This window comes from Neoarius graeffei, chromosome 27 (assembly GCF_027579695.1).
Source record: "Neoarius graeffei isolate fNeoGra1 chromosome 27, fNeoGra1.pri, whole genome shotgun sequence".
Taxonomy (NCBI): domain Eukaryota; kingdom Metazoa; phylum Chordata; class Actinopteri; order Siluriformes; family Ariidae; genus Neoarius; species Neoarius graeffei.
In genome coordinates, this window is record NC_083595.1 from 52,172,494 (window position 1) to 52,191,589 (window position 19,096).

At 42.6% G+C, this 19,096-nt stretch overlaps 1 protein-coding gene across 1 annotated transcript in view; it reads right to left on the reverse strand.

The window, feature by feature from the left end:
- Positions 1-11,909: 11,909 nt before the first annotated feature.
- itfg1 (integrin alpha FG-GAP repeat containing 1) overlaps positions 11,910-19,096 on the reverse strand; it is a 288,511-nt gene continuing 281,324 nt past the window's right edge. The window contains exon 18 of the mRNA XM_060911643.1: positions 11,910-15,418. Coding sequence (XP_060767626.1) covers positions 15,359-15,418 — 60 coding nt within the window. The 3' untranslated portion in view covers positions 11,910-15,358. The remainder of the gene's footprint in view (positions 15,419-19,096) is intronic.

Below are 19,096 nucleotides of genomic sequence, written 5' to 3' on the forward strand. Positions count from 1 at the left end.
CGTGCGATCCCGGGAGGGTGAGTTACCCCGCATGTGATCCCGGGAGGGTGAGTTACCCGGCGTGCGATCCCGGGAGGGTGAGTTACCCGGCGTGCGATCCCGGGAGGGGGAGTTAACCGGCGTGCGATCCCGGGAGGGGGAGTTAACCGGCGTGCGATCCCGGGAGGGTGAGTTACCCCGCATGTGATCCCGGGAGGGTGAGTTACCCGGCGTGCGATCCCGGGAGGGTGAGTTACCCGGCGTGCGATCCCGGGAGGGGGAGTTAACCGGCGTGCGATCCCGGGAGGGGGAGTTAACCGGCGTGCGATCCCGGGAGGGGGAGTTACCCCGCATGTGATCCCGGGAGGGGGAGTTAACGGCAAAGTGCGCGCACGAGGCAGCGGAAGCTGTCACTTCAGCACGCGCTCCTGGTGATGTGGCGCGCGGCGAAGTTACACGAGGCGCTGCACAAAGGGCACGACCCGACCCGACCCGACCCGACCCGACCGAGCGCGAACAGCACAGCACTGAAGATCATTCAGAACCACTTTACACCACAAGACATGCCATCTAAAATACCATCTCTCAGTAAACACCACCTGAAAAACACCAGAATGTCGCACATGCAGCCCAGGCGCTGAGCCATCCGTGCGCTCGCGCAAAACATCATTCCTAAAGAAATAACCAGTAATCCAGCTGTGCAGAGTCTGCTGCTGTTCATAATCTTTTCAGAAACTAGAAAAGAAATGCATGCTACCAGAGATGATCTTGAGTCGGATTCAGATATAATAATAATAATAATAATAATAATAATAATAATAATAATAATAATAATAATAAACCCAGACATGTAACATGCAACGCATCATCTTTAACCCTACCTGCAATCTATACCTCAATATCATGACATAATTAGCCTTTTTTCCCCATTCATATTATATTATCTCTATTATTTTAAGTGCTAAACATGGATAGTTTGACGCACTAGTGCTTTTCTTCACTGCACAGGCAGCAGACTTGAGAAAAAGAAATGAAACATCTCTGTCTGCTTTAACACAAACACATCCTACAATACATTTATCAGCAAAGGCATTGTTTATTCATCGATATGCTGCACCTGTAGGTGGCGACTCTTGATCCATAATCATTAGCAACTTGTTAGACAGAGAAATTGGCTGCTATTGGATATATGCAGACAGGATTTGTAAAGAAATCGAGTGTAAATGATAAAAACGCACAGCCTTGCATTGGGATGCGGATTTCTCTCTCATGCACATGTAGGATGCTCGGAAGGAAACTCACCTCTGTGCATTTCCTCTCCCTGTTATAAGCTGGTTTTTTTCCTGGTTGTTTCCTTTGTAGCTTTTTTAAGCTTTGTTATTATTATTTTTATCTTTCCATCCTTTGTAATGCAATCCAATGCATTATAGTGCAAACTGTCTCAAAAATCCCAACTTTTCTGCGACCTGGTTAATTCCATCTCTTCCAAAGATGACACAAGGCACCTCAGATGATATTCCAGATGCAAAAAACGAGTCCTTTGTTGTGCAAGACAGCGCTGTTAATCCCATTTAGAAATGTGCTTGTGAAATTTCCAAACACAAGGTCCAGCCCTAACACCGAGCTGCAGGGACACTAACACTGTTCGGCTTGAATGAGCAGCTGCTTGTAGGCATGCAGCCCTTTAAAGCTCCCTGATACCACAGACCAAAGACATCTCACACACACACACACTGAGCTGGAGTCTCCGCCTATGGAAATGGACTGGAAGATGCTGGGCGATGTGGAAAGCCAAAGGATCCATGAATCCGGAGAATGCAGATGCTCATGCCCCTTTTCCACCAAAGCAGTTCCAGGGCTGGTTCGGGGCCAGTGCTTAGTTTGGAACCGGGTTTTCTGTTTCCACTGACAAAGAACTGGCTCTGGGGCCAGAAAAACCGATTCCAGGCTAGCACCAACTCTCTGCTGGGCCAGAGGAAAGAACCGCTTGCGTCAGCGGGGGCGGCGGGGGGCGGAGTTGTTAAGACCAACAACAATAAGACCACGAAAGATCGCCATTTTTAAGCGATGAGAAGCAGCAGCTGTACAAATGCGAAGTCATCCATTATTATTATTGTTGTTGTTGCTGCTGCTTCTTCTGTGTTGTTTTTGCTTCGATATTCGCGCCAAGGTTTATGCAAACGTAGCGACGTAACTGATGTATACAACGACATAACTGACGTATACAACGACGTAATGACGTGGCTTCCCTTAGCACCGTGAGCTATGGAAAAGCAAACTGGTTCTCAGCTGGCTCGCAAGTTGAACGAGTTGTGAACCAGCACTGGCCCCGAACCAGCCCTGGAACTGATTTGGTGGAAAAGGGGTATCAGTGATCTGACATGGACAGTAAAGCAGGTATCACATTGTACAACAATGAAAAAATACTCAGAACAATGGATACCAATAGAGTTTTGCTCTTAGTAAATTTGGAACTGAAGGGTGAGGAAACCGCAGACAGAGAGAAGCGAATTCAGTTTGGGTCCATGAGACACTGCTTTCACAAAAAACTGGCGTCATTTTATCATTTCAGAAATCCCACTCGATAAGAACCTTACCACTTTGATTGGTCAAAACATCTGAAATGTTCCTGGGATACACTAAACTGACACTGATGAGCATTGGGGTGTAACAGTACACGTATTCGTACCATACCGTTTCGGTACCGAATGCAACATTTAACAGTAATTAACACAAGGCTTTTTTTGTGTGCAGAACATACTTCAAATCAGAGTTCCCATACAAACATATTAAGCATCGGATTGTACATTTGTTAAGTCTCCAAGCACACTATATGCACAACCAAGCTAGTGAACGTCGTGGGTAATGTGAACGACAAGCCAGAGCTTGAAGACCTGCCCTCATCATTAACCCTCTGGGGTCGAGAGCTTCGCCGGCGGAGCTCGGCAGGTTTAGAATGAGTCAGTCTTGTATTTAGATAAATTTCTACGCGAGTTTTTCATCATACAAGCATGATAAACATATTGACATAAACTTTATACTTTCCTATGTGCCCACTGCCAAATAATATTATAGTTTTTAAATTACCTAGATTAGATTAAACATAAAACTTGTCACCTTACTCAGTCACACCAGAGTCAGAGCTCTGAGTGCACACTTATGCATTCATAAAAGACTATTCATGTGGTAACAGCATGATAATCGCTTTCACTCTTTCAGTTTCAATTGGTTTCTCTTTTGTGGTGGGAACGCCCACCGTAAACAGGATAAAATCTGTCAGTTTAGGGTATTTGGAGGTAAAACATGTTGCGAGATAGCATGCGGATTTTATGCGCTTCAGATGATTCAGGACGGCGATTCAATTAAATCTTGAGAACTGCAACACTGATTATGAACGTTGCCTTTTTTAATTAATTAATTAATTTTTTACTTCGACTCGATCCAGCCAAAGATCAACTAGAGTAAGTGTAAATATTTCTTCTATTTCTGATGAGCAGATCGGTTGATATGTGAGCACTGTAGTGCAAACACAGGAAAAATGACTGAGCAATTTTTCCAGAGTTAAAAGTATTTTCCTCAAAAATAGTTAATGTTGCTCAATTTTAAGTTTAGAGAGTAAAATTTGGAGTCAGAGTGGGAGCAAAATTGTGTAACAGAGTAACAGAGTTGGTTGTGGCTCTGAACTGAGTAAAATAGTACAAGAGTTAATTTCAAGACACACTGAATAGAGTCAAATACCAAAATAAAGTCAAATACCAGATAAATGAAGATGTTGTAAAAAGCAGTTTTAGAACTGTGTTGGAATGTGTGAAAAAACATGACCTTACCCATTGGGACTTGACCTGATGGGATTAAGAGTTAGCAGTGGGAGAGGGTTTCCCTTTTCTCATTGAATGGAATGGAAATTTTTACCCTTCTCATTGAATACCCCTCCCACTGCCAACCCTTTATCCCAAAACAATAGGACATACATTTTTTTGATGGCCAGTTAATTGTCCAAATCAATGGAGCAGATTTAAGTTTTCGTGCTTGATACAGTCCTAAGAATGAACAGAATCACCTCAAGTGACCAAAACAGTTCGACAGAATGGGTAAGGTCATGTTTTTTTCACACATTCCAACACAGTTCTAAAACTGCTTTTTACAACATTTATCTGGTTTTTTTTTTTAAGTACAATCATGACATACAGACTACAGAGATATTATTGTCGCTGAACTTGTGCTGAATACACAAAAGTCATATGATTTTGAAAATACTGCTTAGATTTGTTGAAATTGACAACAAAATCAGAGCATACCAAAATCATTAGTGTGCCAGAAAATACCCTCAGACCCCAGAGGGTTAAGATCTCCTGTTTGGGAACACTTCGGTTTCCTGGTGAAATACAACGATGGACAAGTGGATAAGACAAAAGCATTGTGCCGACATTGCTCAATAGTAATTGGTAAACATGTTAGTGCAGACTGGAAACAAATTTTGTCTGCGTGAACCTGTATGCATTGACTGCGCATGTGCGATACTGAGCATGCGGGCCCAGAATGTGCTGATGACAAAATTTGTACCATGTGTGGACCATGTACGTGGAAGTATACTTTTGGCCTTAACAAGCAATAAAGTGACAGATTATCATTTAACTTCTGTGTGTGTGCGCGCAACATGGAGCCACAATTTCAGAAACAGTAGCAAGTGACAAATCAACAGCATGACGAGTGACAGTTGAATCAAAGTTTCCTTATTTCTATGCAAAGAAGATATTCTGCAGTAAATCAACAAATCCAAACAATTGTCTCAAATGATTTCTCAGACAAATTCTATGGCGTACGTGGTTCAATGTTTCTTCAGTTCCCTGCTCACAGCTTTAGCTCTTATCTGCAATTATCTGCAATTTACTGTTTGATGCACAAAAGTAAAACATAAATGTTGTTTCATCTTATCCCTACTTTTAATTAAATGTGTATAGAGACATTAGCGCCTCTGGTGAGTGCATGTAGCTAGTACAGTTAGCTTCTTTGCTAATCTTCCAGTGAAGCTGGAGTTCTCATATGATAACTCATATGAAGTATCAAGTATTCATATGATATGCAGATATTATATAAAGAAGAAGGAGGAACAGATGCAGGAGTAAAATGTCAGGATGATGCTCTGGCAGATTGGTAGGGGAGAGAAAATTTTACTACTGGAAAAAAAAAGTACATTAAATTTGTTCCTTTTTAAATGCAAACATTATCACACACTTCTCATCCTCCAAGCTCAAACTATTAATGTATTTGTCTTCAGTAAGCACATTATCCTGGTCAGGGTTGTGGTGTGTCTGGAGTACTGAGATCACTGTTCACCCTGGATAAGGCACCAGATCATCACACACCGCCACACACATCTAGAAGCAATTTAGTATGTAGCTAAAACACCTACCAGTATGTTGTGGGAAACCACAGCACCCAGAGGAACCCTGAACCCTGGAGCAGTGAAATGGTAAACTCTTTTGCTGCATGAAATGTTGGGCAATTATACATTAATTTGGAGCAAAATTTAGAATTTAGCACTATTCAATGATTAAAAACAAACAAACAAACAAACAAACAAACAAACAAACAAACAAACAAACCCAGGTTTGCCTACTGAGTGGGGCAGCAGAATAACTTTCACCCTATCAACAGGAGATTATTAGGTCGAAGCCCATCAATGCCACAGTACCTGTGACCAGGAGCCAAGGGCACAAAATTGGCTGTGGTCTCCGGGTAGACAGAGAATATTCTCTCTCCTCCGAGAATCACAGTGACACTAGTCAATTGTGTGCATCTGTGAGCTCATGTATACAGAAGAGGGCGGATAGCACTTTCCTCAGAATGCGTTACGCTGTGATGTGATGCAGCAGTTTGAAAAGATGTGGTTGGCTGGTTTCATGTGTATCAGAGGAAGCACGTGTTTATCCTTTACCATCCTTGGTTGGTAGATGTTATATGACGGGAGAGTTGACTGATGGGCGGGAATTACAGATGGCTAAACTGGGGTGAAAAGTGGGCGCGGGTACAGTGTCTGTAAAATAAATGTTTGGGCTGTACCGGGTTCCATAGGTTTTTATCCATATATTCCATGTATTACCTGAAAACTGGGCCAGATGATGTGAGGAACAGGACAGGAGGCACATTTAGATATTTTTTTGAAGAATAATTTTGCCATACGTATTACCCATTTGGCTTTTCAGAAGTAAAAGAACAGTGCAGCCGCTGGAGGGAGGAACTGCTTTAAACACAAACCATCAGATGGCTCTGAAATGTCTCCACTAATTTGCTGTTATAACAGTAGCCATGTTTGTCATAAACCCTCACAGTTCTCTTCCTGGAGAACCCCTTATTTATATTCAACCACATTCTGTTATTGGCTGGTCAGAAATCTCCCTTATTTTCTGCCAATTTAGGAACTTTTTTTTTTTGAACAGCTGACTCACCACAGATTAATTTGATAATAAAAATAACAACACATTTCAAATTCAATACCAGTCACTCCACTACAACGGTGCTCTACTTTATCAATTCAGATAACATACAGTAGGTTGTTGGGGTTACCTAGACAATAAACCACACCCTACGACTATAACAGAATTTACAGTCAGGCCTCCTGGCAACACCAGCATAAGAGCTTTAAAAAAAAAAATGGGTCAAAGGTATATAAAGGTTCTTATTAACATCTATTTGATGTTATATTAGTTATTTAAACCTACCTAAATACAATCTGAATTGTAAGCATGATGTAAACATGAGCTTAATATTATTTAAAATACATTTAAAGTGATACAGGTCGATGTATTAAAAACATGAATAGTACTCTGTGGAGCTAGAATAACTCCTTGGTACTTGAATCACACTGTATTGCCTGCTGCCTCGTGCCTGTGAAGGAGAATGAGCTGGAAAACACAGCGCTGTTTACACTCGGGTACGGAAACGGCCAAAGTTCTCATCTCATCTCATTATCTCTAGTCACTTTATCCTGTTCTACAGGGTCGCAGGCGAGCTGGAGCCTATCCCAGCTGACTACGGGCGAAAGGCGGGGTTCACCCTGGACAAGTCGCCAGGTCATCACAGGGCTGACACATAGACACAGACAACCATTCACACTCACATTCACACCTACGCTCAATTTAGAGTCACCAGTTAACCTAACCTGCATGTCTTTGGACTGTGGGGGAAACCGGAGCACCCGGAGGAAACCCACGCGGACACGGGGAGAACATGCAAACTCCGCACAGAAAGGCCCTCGCCGGCCACGGGGCTCGAACCCAGACCTTCTTGCTGTGAGGCAACAGTGCTAACCACTACACCACCATGCTGCCCACAGCCAAAGTTGATCTTCATTATATACTATTCAAAAAAAGTAGGGGATATTTTATTTTGAGACCCAAATTTTCACATATACAAAGGGATACGAAAGCATGTTGTATAGTTCCTTACTGAGGAAGCATTTCCAAAGAAATTCATCACCCAAACACATCAATGACACTCTCATGATCAGCACGGGATGCTACTGATGATCAAGGGGGTCGTGCCACAAATTTGCATGACTCTGAATTGGAAGGTTAGAGCCACTCCAAAGGAAGATTTTGAAGAGAAGGCATCAGATTATCAGTGGTTGAAGTCGTTAATTAAACAGAGACCATGCGCTGTCTAACACAGGATGAGAGGTTACGTGCCCTTGGCATGCTACAGGTTGGCACAAGACAGGTCGTTGTGGCAAGAGCATTGAATGTTTCCCAGTCTGTCATCAGCAAATTATGGTCCAGACATCGTGCTACAGGGTCTGTTCAGGATAGACCACGATCCGGTCGACCAAGGGCAACAACTCAGGCTCAGGACAGATTCATCCGCACTATTGCCTTGAGAAATCGTATGGTAACAGCAAATCAGATAAGGTCTCAACTTCGAAGGGATACTGGCTTGGTAGTGAGTGGCCAGACCATCAGGAATCGACTGCACAGATTTCACTTACACGCCCGACGTCCTCGTGTCATTCCCTGTTTGAGGGATTGTCACATTAGGGCCAGACTCCAATGGTGTCGTCATCATCAATGCTGGGATAATCGCCGATGGAACCACATAATGTTCTCAGATGAGTCGAGGTTCACTGTGGACTTCCTGGACAGATGCAGGAGGGTTTGGCGCCGACGTAACGAACGTTTCCATGACGTTAACGTCATTAGACATGATCCGTATGGGGGTGGCTCTGTAATGGTGTGGGGAGGCATCACTGCTGCCGGCAGAACAGACTTGCATGTTGTTGCTGGACGTGTCACAGGGCAGTACTACCGGGACAACATCTTGGCACCCCATGTTGTGCCGTTTGCACGTCGTTATGGCCGCCGTTTCATTTTCCAAGATGACAATGCCAGATGTCATAGGGCCAGGATCGTTACAGATTACCTCCAGCAGCAGAATATCACCAGATTACCATGGCCAGCACTCAGTCCGGACCTTTCCCCCATCGAGCATGTCTGGGACATGCTTGGACAGCGGCTACGCCAACGTCAACAACTTCCTGCCAATGTCCAAGAACTTGCTGCAGCATTGCAACAGGAATGGAATAACATTCCCCAGAATGACCTGGGACGTCTCGTTAGGAGTATGCCACGCCGAGGGGGTTTCACCCGCTACTGACTCGGTTTCAAAATGGTGGAAATTTGCTGTGTGACCCTGTGTTTGTGTTGACCCTTATTCTGGAGAATCTGTCCTTTACTGACTGTACACAGGGTTTCGAATAAATTGACAAATGTTTCCTTAATGTTTTTCTGTCATTTGTTTCCTTCCTGACCTCATGATCTGCATTTCATTCTACTTGTAAATCCAATATCCCTTACTTTTTTTGAATAGTATAATATTATAATGAGCGAGGTCGCAACAAACATAGCAGAACCGGTGGCCTCCGACACAGAAGCGAGCGCTCGAGAGCCTTCAAGCTCACAGGTGCATTTAGATTTGGAATATTTCAATTCTCAATTTTTATTTTGATAAAAATATTTTTCTAAATATTTCAATTTGTCTCGATTTAGGAGTCTTCGTTCGGTCTGGGCGATCCGCCATGTTTGCTGTGGCTCTGCGGTCGTGACCTCTGACCTGCGCGTGACCTCACGTGACTTTTCCCAACTGGCTGCTGAGCGAGCGGTTTGTAAACAGACTAACACGTGGTTAGGACGCCCCGCATTAGGAAATAAAATGTATTGACACAAGATGATGCATATCAGTTATGGGGATGGGTATCGGCTCAAACAGTTCAGAAAGGGGAGGGGATGAAATGATTCCTAAACCAGCACATCGACCTGTGTCACTTTAATTTGTGTTCATCATATACAAGCTAGGGTTCATGATTATAAAATTACAATGGTGACAGAAAGGGGAGAAGATATACAAGATTAACTGTCTACACAAATATTCATGGTAAGCATTTTTTTAATAGTACATTTATTCTTGGGCGGCACGGTGGTGTAGTGGTTAGCGCTGTCGCCTCACAGCAAGAAGGTCCGGGTTCGAGCCCCGTGGCCAGCGAGGGCCTTTCTGTGCGGAGTTTGCATGTTCTCCCCGTGTCCGCGTGGGTTTCCTCCGGGTGCTCCGGTTTCCCCCACAGTCCAAAGACATGCAGGTTAGGTTAACTGGTGACTCTAAATTGAGCGTAGGTGTGAATGTGAGTGTGAATGGTTGTCTGTGTCTATGTGTCAGCCCTGTGATGACCTGGCGACTTGTCCAGGGTGTACCCCGCCTTTCGCCCGTAGTCAGCTGGGATAGGCTCCAGCTTGCCTGCGACCCTGTAGAACAGGATAAAGCGGCTACAGATAATGAGATGAGACATTTATTCTTCTCTGGTCTTGTATGTTTGGTTTGAAGCAGAATTTGTTTATTTTCCTGTTCAAATGCACTCGCTAGAATTAATTTTTTCACATTTCATGACAAGGTGTATCCCAAATGTTAAGAGCTTTATTAGAATTCATGTGAACAAGAAATAAATCTGATAGACCATCACAAAGAAACCTAATAAAGAACAGTCTCAGTCACATCAGGGGGAAATTTAGCATCACCAATCCATCAACTATGAGAGTACTTCAAAAAGTTCTCAGCCTCACCCAGAAAACGCCACAGGAGAAAGCTTTTGCTTGTGTTCGTTTTCAACATAGTCTCCTTTAACTTCAATGCACTTGGTCCACCGACGTTCAAGCTTCGCGATCCCTTCATGGAAGGTGGTCACATGTTGAGCCTCCAGATCCTCATCGACACCATGGATGACTTCATCATTACTCTGAAAACAGCGACCACGCGAGTTGGATTTCAGTTTGGGAAACAGACGTCAGATAGTGCCAGGCTGGGTGAGTAAGGTGGATGGGACAACAGTTCAAAGCCACATTTGGCTGCTTCTGCCTCTGCCACCTGTACTGTGTGGATGGGCGTGTTGTCCTGGAGCAACAGCACGCCAGCTCGAAGCTTTCTTTCCTCTCCTTTTTTCCTTGATTGCTTCTTTCATTTGAGTTTTTGTGGACAGTGATATTAAGCCCCAAAATGGGAGTTATGCCCCTTGTTTCAGGGTGAGGCTGAAAACTTTCTGAAGTACCCTCGTACTTGCTTGTTTTTGGAGGGTGGGAGCAAACCAGAGAATCTGGAGGAAACTCACATGGACACAAGAGAACAGGAAACTCCATAAAGAAAGTAATCGGAGTTCAGGACTGAATCAGAGACCCCAAAACAGTGAAGCAAGAACACTACCCATGGTACCACTGTGCTTTAATGTGTTTTGTACTTGAACTTGACCCATACATGTCAACCTTTGGTCAATCAAACCTGTATAACCAACCTCCAAAATCCGTATTTCCCTTATAAAATCCGTATAAGATGCAAATTAAAATAATTTACCTAAAATTTGAATGATAATTAACAATGATATATCCAAGTTACTTTTTATTCAATATTAATAACAATAAACCTTCAGAATGAATACAAAGCTCCAATGTTTGACAAAAACACAAAGTGCCACTCTAATGTTCTGAATTGTACTCCATGGCAGCTTTTTTAGCGCTCTGCACCAATACCTCACGAGGCTGCACGTCACAGCAAGCGTCTGTGTTGATCTTGCCGGAGTGCCCATTCAGAATCTTTTCAGTCGCTAGTGAAAGTCGCTCAGGTGGAAATACGCGTTTCAAACAAAATGTTACTTCCCGGTTGCCGGGATTCTCGCAATGTGGTGTGCACATGATCAGAAGTGGAACGAAGTCTCGCTACCACAAGATAACGCGCGATTTCATAAGACTCTTTACTGGCTGTCTGTGCTTTCTGTGGTGTACAGTACGTTTGTAAATGTTATGCGCTCTTTTATCATCGTAGGAATTGATTATAGGTCTAAATAAATATTGAAGTTTTTTTAAAGAATCCGTATAACTTTATTTGTTATACTACGTATACTACGTTTATTGAATCAAATCCGTATAAAATACGGACATTCCGTATAGGTTGACATGTATGACTTGACCTTTGTTCATGCTTACTGGAGGAATTTAATTTACTGCCACCGTTTTTTCTTTCAGAGTATAAACATGACAAAAATTTGAGGAGCAACTCTGGTCACTACAAAGTGCTTGTTTTTCCAGCAGTTCACTTCAGAATGACCCAACAGCTGGTGCGACAGTCCTCCTTTCACCGTCCCTTTCACAGACTTCAGTTCTGATTTAAAAGCAAAATAACAGGAGCAGAAATATTCTCTGAATAATTTATTGTCATCAGTTTGGATCAGTGCCCGTCCTTTCTGGAAAGATTCCTGGAGAAAATGCGGTCAGTTATATAAAGATCAAAAACAGGTACACCTCTTTCAATCTAATTTGGAATGATGATAAATCTGAAGTCTGTTGTCCTTGAAGTAAAGCAAACTTGATAAATAGATAACCAGTTTATAAGAGCCAGTGTCAGGACAGTGAATGTTTGGTCATGTTTATTTTCCAGTGATGAATCCACATACATTTACTGACTCTCTATTTTAACGTTAATCCAGTTGAAATTATTTTATTACAACACAGTTTAGTTTAGACAAATGTGTTATGAATATCGTACACCTAAAGACAGAAAAAAACCCAGAGTCTCTTGTAGCCACAAGAAGCTGCTTTCAGTTACACCATTAACGCTGCCTCAGACCACTTTCAGAACAAAGGACACTTTCATACTCTGTAATCTGTTTGGGATTCTGAATCATCGCCAAAATTGATCATTTTTTGTTCATTTGCTACATGGTTTGGGTCGATTTCACACTGCGCACTCAGAAAACAAAATGCATTATTGTACCTTTAGGTGTACAACAGCTTGTCACTAGCGGGTACTGCCCCAAGGTACTTATTTGTTTGTACCCTTTGTCTACTGCTTGGGAAGATGTATGTACCTTTTTTTTTTACACCCTAAACGGTACACATGGTTACCTTGAAGTCCAATAATGAGCCCTAGGGGGTACATTAGTGCAGACTGTACCTTGGGGGATAGAAATGGACTCCTACTGTACCCCCATTTCTGACAGTGTGTATATGAAAATATCCTCCTGAAACTCTTTTATTCATTAGTGATAAATGCACAGTGCCGTCAAAGTGCAATAAACTGCTAGATAATATATACAAGTTTAAAACATTTTGCATATCATGTCCATTATTTATTTTTCTTGTTTTGCTCATTGGTATCCACAGCACACAGGATTTCTGCAGCGCAACAGCCTCAGGGTTTGCACCAGGGATCCATTTAATGGACAAAACGCTGCATGTATGAAAGCTCCTTAAGGGGATCACATATGTGCTGTTTAGGCCATATGTATGGAATCCCGATGTATTCCCAACCTCGCTGCGGTCCATTAGGCAGACAAGAACACAGCGTTATTTTTTGTGTACGAGCTGCAAAACTGAGCCGTGAGGTCAGACTGATCCAAAGGACAGAGCTGTAGCTCTGCACAGATGCACTATGCTTGAAGGCTCTCGGGATTTGGACCAAACAAAAAAGTGAAAATTACTGTTCGGTATGGCACACAAACTGTTTTAAACTAGCGAATTATAAAATCACCTAATCATTTATTAAGTGCACTTTCTATGTTCTCCATACTCAATGATTTTTCTGTGATTTTTTTTAATTTGCTGTATTTCTAACCAATGAAAGAAAGAGCTCTATGAGGATTTTTTCAGCCTAACACAACCCTCGGACAATTTTCTTTTTGCTTTTTCATTCCTTTAATCATGTGCACTGAGAAATTGAACCAAATATGAATTTGCTCTGAATTGGCCATGAAAGAACCCGAAATGTTTAGTCCTGAAAACCAATAGCAGCTTGACAGTTCTATTATCATAGATGTTCCCCAGAAATAAAAGCATTCATTTCACCAAATGAGAGTCAATAACAGTAACCTGTAAGTATTGACTAATGCAGCATGATGAAAACCATTCACAAGCTGAACAATTCATCATTAGTGAACCTAATTCACACCCATAACCCAATGTTGTATAAAAATTAATAATATACAGTTAGAAAGCACAAAAACACTACAAACAGAGTTAATGTCAAGGTTGTGTTAGTCAGGAATGACCTCCACACAGCAAACAGCAGGGGATTCAATAAGGCAGTAAAGTGTAAGTTGAATTAAAAGTAAGACTGTTCACTTTGGGGATGAGACATTATTAATCAATCAATCAATCAATTAGGTTAATAGATAATCAATTAACAGGGAATTTTCACACAGACACTCATTCAAAAATCATATCCATATCTCATGACTAGTAATTTCTATTGCTGCTTACCCCCTCCCCCCAAAAAAAATAAAAATAAAAATCAATGATGGGTAATATTCTGCATAAAATTCCATCATATTCTCATTTATGTACTTGCAAGGATGTACGAGACTGGTTGGGCCTAACTAGTCAGCATGAAACCAACATTTAAAAAAAAAATTATTTAAAAAATTACATTCTTAAAGGAAAACTTTATGATATGTACACAATCTTACTAACGGCAATGTTTGCTTTCTAAACGTTGCACTGATGCCTTGAGACGACTGTAGCTAACAAGTAATGCAAGCTCCATCTTGAAGTCGAATGACTTTCCATCTTGGTACTAAGGGCTAGTCCACAGGAATATGGGTCGAAAAAACCCCCAACAAAACCCCCATCTAACAGTTATTGCCTTTCTATTGACACGAATACCGCATTCTTGAACATGAACACACACACACACACACACACACACACACTTTCGAATCTGGATGAATTGGTAAGTTTTGTACTGCACAATTTTTGCATTTTAATTTGTCATGTGATCTGCACAACTCCAAAATGGCGGAACTTATTGTGGTGCTTTCTGCATTAAATATTTTTTACTTTCATGTTTGATAATGGAGAAAACGATGTAAAGGTCACGGGGTCAGATGGCTAGTGTGCGTTCCCAGTGTGCCATTTTCATTATGAAATGGAAACTTCTTTCCTTATAGGCTTAAGTTTCGTATCACAGCTTTCACATTACAGCTACTTGCACAATAATATGTTTTAAGTGTTTCAAATGATGCATTTCCAATTTGATTTGCATATTTATTTTTTTAATAATATGGAGCTTTATAAAATCTGCTATTTTATTAAACTATTCACGTACAAAGGGTGGTTGTAAGGACGCTTATCCTGGTTAGCTACAGTGCAAAACTAAAGAAGCAAACTTCAAATCACCAAACATATTTTAGTTGATTAAAGACCGTTTGCCAAAGGAGCAAAAGAACAATCTTACAGGAGCCAAAAAAGTACAAACTGCATGAACATATCTGTATTTTTCTGTATGTGTACCTCACCGATTTTTACAGGAAAGATTTTCAGTTTTATTCACAGACATTGAAGATCAAGCCAGATAAATATGACTGGTGCAGCTATTCCGTTAAAGCACATAAAAACACGCACCAGAAATAAAGACTAATCTCCCTTAACTGGTCCTGGGGTTCTTTTACCCAAGAGACACAATTTTCCCTTTTGTAATGTCAGAGAAAGAAATACATTTAACACAACACTTTATGCCACAAGGACAAATAAAATGGCACTGAAGCATTCCTTTGCTTTTTACGAAAATTAATACTCCCTGTTTGTTTCAGCTGCAAGAACATACTGTAATGCTATAACATTCAAGTAAACCTCCATGATATACAAATGTAAGGAAAAAAATTATAATCACAAGTGAGGAATAACAGCCACACTTTCCCAAGATCTCATACATTCAATAACACATTCAACAGAAACAGGGGAAAAAAAAATCATATCTAGTGAGAAAAACATCAAATAAATTAATAAATAAACTCTCCAGTGTGATGAATGCTTATGATGGACCTTCTTTTTGTACCACGATGCACTCTGGCTCCTCACATGGCATCAAAATGGAAGCGATGTGCTTCCTGTCTCTTCTCGCGGTCATCTGCTTTCTGCAACACAACCGACAGCAACAACATTCAGAAAAGACATGAATAGGTTTGATAACGCTTATGCTGCTCTTCTTAAAGAAATAGTTTGGTGAAAAACAAACAAACAAAAACAAACAAAATGTACAAATTACCACAAATCCATTCATTTAGCTTAAACCGGACCAAACGTTCGGCATTTGGGGTTTTATTTTGGATACTACAATGCTTACGTTTCTATGAAGTCATGGATGCTTATCGCTGCTAGCTTAGCATTATACAGTACATTAGCAGCTACAAGTGTACATTTTTACAGATTTAGGAACTACAGAAAATGTAAAAGCCAGAATTACAACAGAAACATCTGGAATATCAACATATGTGGGTAGATTTGCAAGAAAATGATCCATGTTAATAATAAGTTTAACTTGTATAGCAGCTTTCCTCACACCCAAGGCTGATTTACAGTTACAAAAACAAAAAGTCCACCAAAAGAGGTCAGGATGTTACTCCAGTGGTGTAGCTGGCCACAATCCCACACTGCCACCAGGCAACAGCGCTCGGAACACCGCGCCGTGGATCCCGAAAGCGAGCACAGAGCACCGCCACACAGAGCGCTGGGCAACTCCAACGTTAAAGAGAACAACGAGCTCACTGCAGTCCATACACTCTCAGAAATTAAAGTATGTTATTGTACCTTTGAGGGTACAATGGCTTGTCACTAGGGCAGTACCCTCTAAGGTACTTATCTGTACCCTTTATATACCACTTATGGCCCTTTTCCACTACCCTTTTTCAGCTCACTTCAGCCCGACACGGCTCGCATTTCGACTACCTCAGAGCGGCGCGACTCAGCTCGCTTCAGCCCTGCTCAGCCCCCAAAACTCGCACGGTTTTGGAGTGGGGCTGAAGCGAGCCAAACCGAGCCGAGTGGGGCTAGGGGCGTGAGGAGACACTCCCCTGTGCACTGATTGGTGAGGAGGAGTGTCCTCACACGCCCACACACGCCCCGCGAGCACGCTGGGATCTGTAAACACCGTAAACCCGGAAGAAGAATTACGAATTACGAGAATTTCTGAAGCCTTATGCGCCTCGCCTCATCTATACGCTCTTGCCAGTATCTGTTGGCGTTGTCGGTGACAACAAGCCACAGCACCAAGACCAGCAACACTAATGACTCCATGTTTATTGTTTACTATCCGGGTCGTGAGACTACTGCTTAAAAGATCACTGATGTCACTGTTTGCGCCGCCTAACGACATCACGTGACGTCCACCCACTTTCGCTAACTCCACCCAATGTGTCCACCCACTTCCAGCCAGCACGGTTCAGCGCGGTTGTAGTCGAAATGCAACTCCAACAGCCCCACTCAGCTCAACTCAGCCCAACTCAGCACGGCACGGCTCAGCCCGACTCAGCCGCGTTGGTAGTGGAAAAGCGGCATTACAGGGATCGAAACGGGAATTTGGGAGCACTGGTCCATGCCTCTCGGAGGTACTGGTCCGAATGGAGTAGCACTGGTCCGTATTTATAATTACAAATTTCAAGCCGATTTTATATATTTATTCATATAATATAACCATATTATACATGAGTGATCAATTTCAACTGTCTATAAACTTCTTCCTCAGTCATCTCATTATCATCACAATCTTCGAAACCCTCATCCAGATCATCATCATCATCTATCGGGTCATACACCACATCATGCTGCGCCTCCTCGTCATCTTCATCTTCCACCTCCTCATTCTGTCTCTCCTGGGGCTCTACGTCTCCTGCCACATGCTCCCTCTCATCACCTGCAGGCTGAGCAATCGCATGCTCTAATTGGCTACTCTAATACTAGGATATCAGCTTATATACTGTGAGTAGAGAAAAACAAAATGGTGGCTTTGTTACCAAGTATTTAAAAGAAACAGAAATAAGGGCCACATACTTGTTGAGCGATATCCGTTTGTTTTGATAGCTGTCAAAAAAGTCAAGCCAAGGACTTTTAAACTTCGCAGGGGTCTAATCTATCTGACCAATAGCGGTTCAAGTTACATTTGTCTTCACGGGCAGCAACGGAAATGAACGGGAAGAAACGAAACTTCGCGCAGCCATGCTGCATGTAGCGGTGTATACTGCGCACGTAAACAATATGGCAGCGCCCGCGTCTATGCCAACTTGACAAATGTCTCTCAAAATCTATTGAAATTATCGTAAAAAACGGTAAAATAGACCAAGTTCTGCTTAAAATGGGCGAGAATCGTTGATAGAAACCATCGAGGCAGTGAGTAGTTTGATATATATAGCGTGGCGAGCCAGTCACCCACTCGGTCGAGTACATGTCACTAGTCGCCCGTACCCTTTCCAACTCGCATTGGCGAGTGGGCGACCGCCCGTTTCGATCCCTGCACTTAGGAACATATATGTAACTTTTTGACCCTAAATAGTTACTTATAGTTACTCTGAGGTCCAATAATGAGCCCTTGGGGGACAGAAATGGACTCCTATTGTACCCCTATTTCTGACAGTGTAGCGAGCACAACACACATCACCCATGGTGGACCAAGGCATGAGGAACCCGACGCCCAAAACCGGGTCTGGAGCAACGCCACAACCGGCAGGCAAAAGATTCAAACAAAGAGCCAACATCAAACCATACAAACACAAAGGAAAAAAAAAGAAAAAGCTCAGGCGAGGGGCGGCACGGTGGTGTAGTGGTTAGCGCTGTCGCCTCACAGCAAGAAGGTCCGGGTTCGAGCCCCGTGGCCGGCGAGGGCCTTTCTGTGCGGAGTTTGCATGTTCTCCCCGTGTCCGCGTGGGTTTCCTCCGGGTGCTCCGGTTTCCCCCACAGTCCAAAGACATGCAGGTTAGGTTAACTGGTGACTCTAAATTGAGCGTAGGTGTGAATGTGAGTGTGAATGGTTGTCTGTGTCTATGTGTCAGCCCTGTGATGACCTGGCGACTTGTCCAGGGTGTACCCCGCCTTTCGCCCGTAGTCAGCTGGGATAGGCTCCAGCTTGCCTGCGACCCTGTAGAAGGATAAAGCGGCTAGAGATAATGAGATGAGATGAAGCTCAGGCGAGAAGTGGCAGCCAAAATGTGCATAGCATACTCTCAACCAGAAATGGAAGGAAAGTCAATGATAATAAAATAAAACCGTAATTATACTTTGGATCACCGATATAACTGGTTTAGCCATGGTAATTGTAATTACGGTTTAGTTTTAGGAGGCTGGATCCTTTTGCTATACTGAGAAATGACAAAATTGTATCTGCCAAGAAGTTAGTGAATTCTGTAATCTTTGTGAAAATTTGATTATGAACACAAGCAGCATTAATTCCGATAAGCGCTCCTTAAGCTGGGTTTAGATGGTGCGATTTCAGCAGGCTTTTCAGCAGGATTATCACGAGGCCATGCTGCACGAGATCCCAGTGAAATCTCGCACAACGTCTTTGGGATGAGAGGGACGCTGTGTACGTTCCATTTTTGCAGAAATGATTCTTTGAATTGTGGCTTGTTGTAATGTGTGGGTCAGTGTGAGCAAGTCAACTTGCATAGAAAACACTCAATGGTGCAGTGATGGCGCGTGTGTTCGCCATGAACAACTACGGAAAAACAGCACAAGGAGCTCTTCTTGAGCCCCCCACCCCCACAGAGAGAGAGAGAGAGAGAGAGAGAGAGAGAGAGAGAACTCATTACACACACAATGGGGCA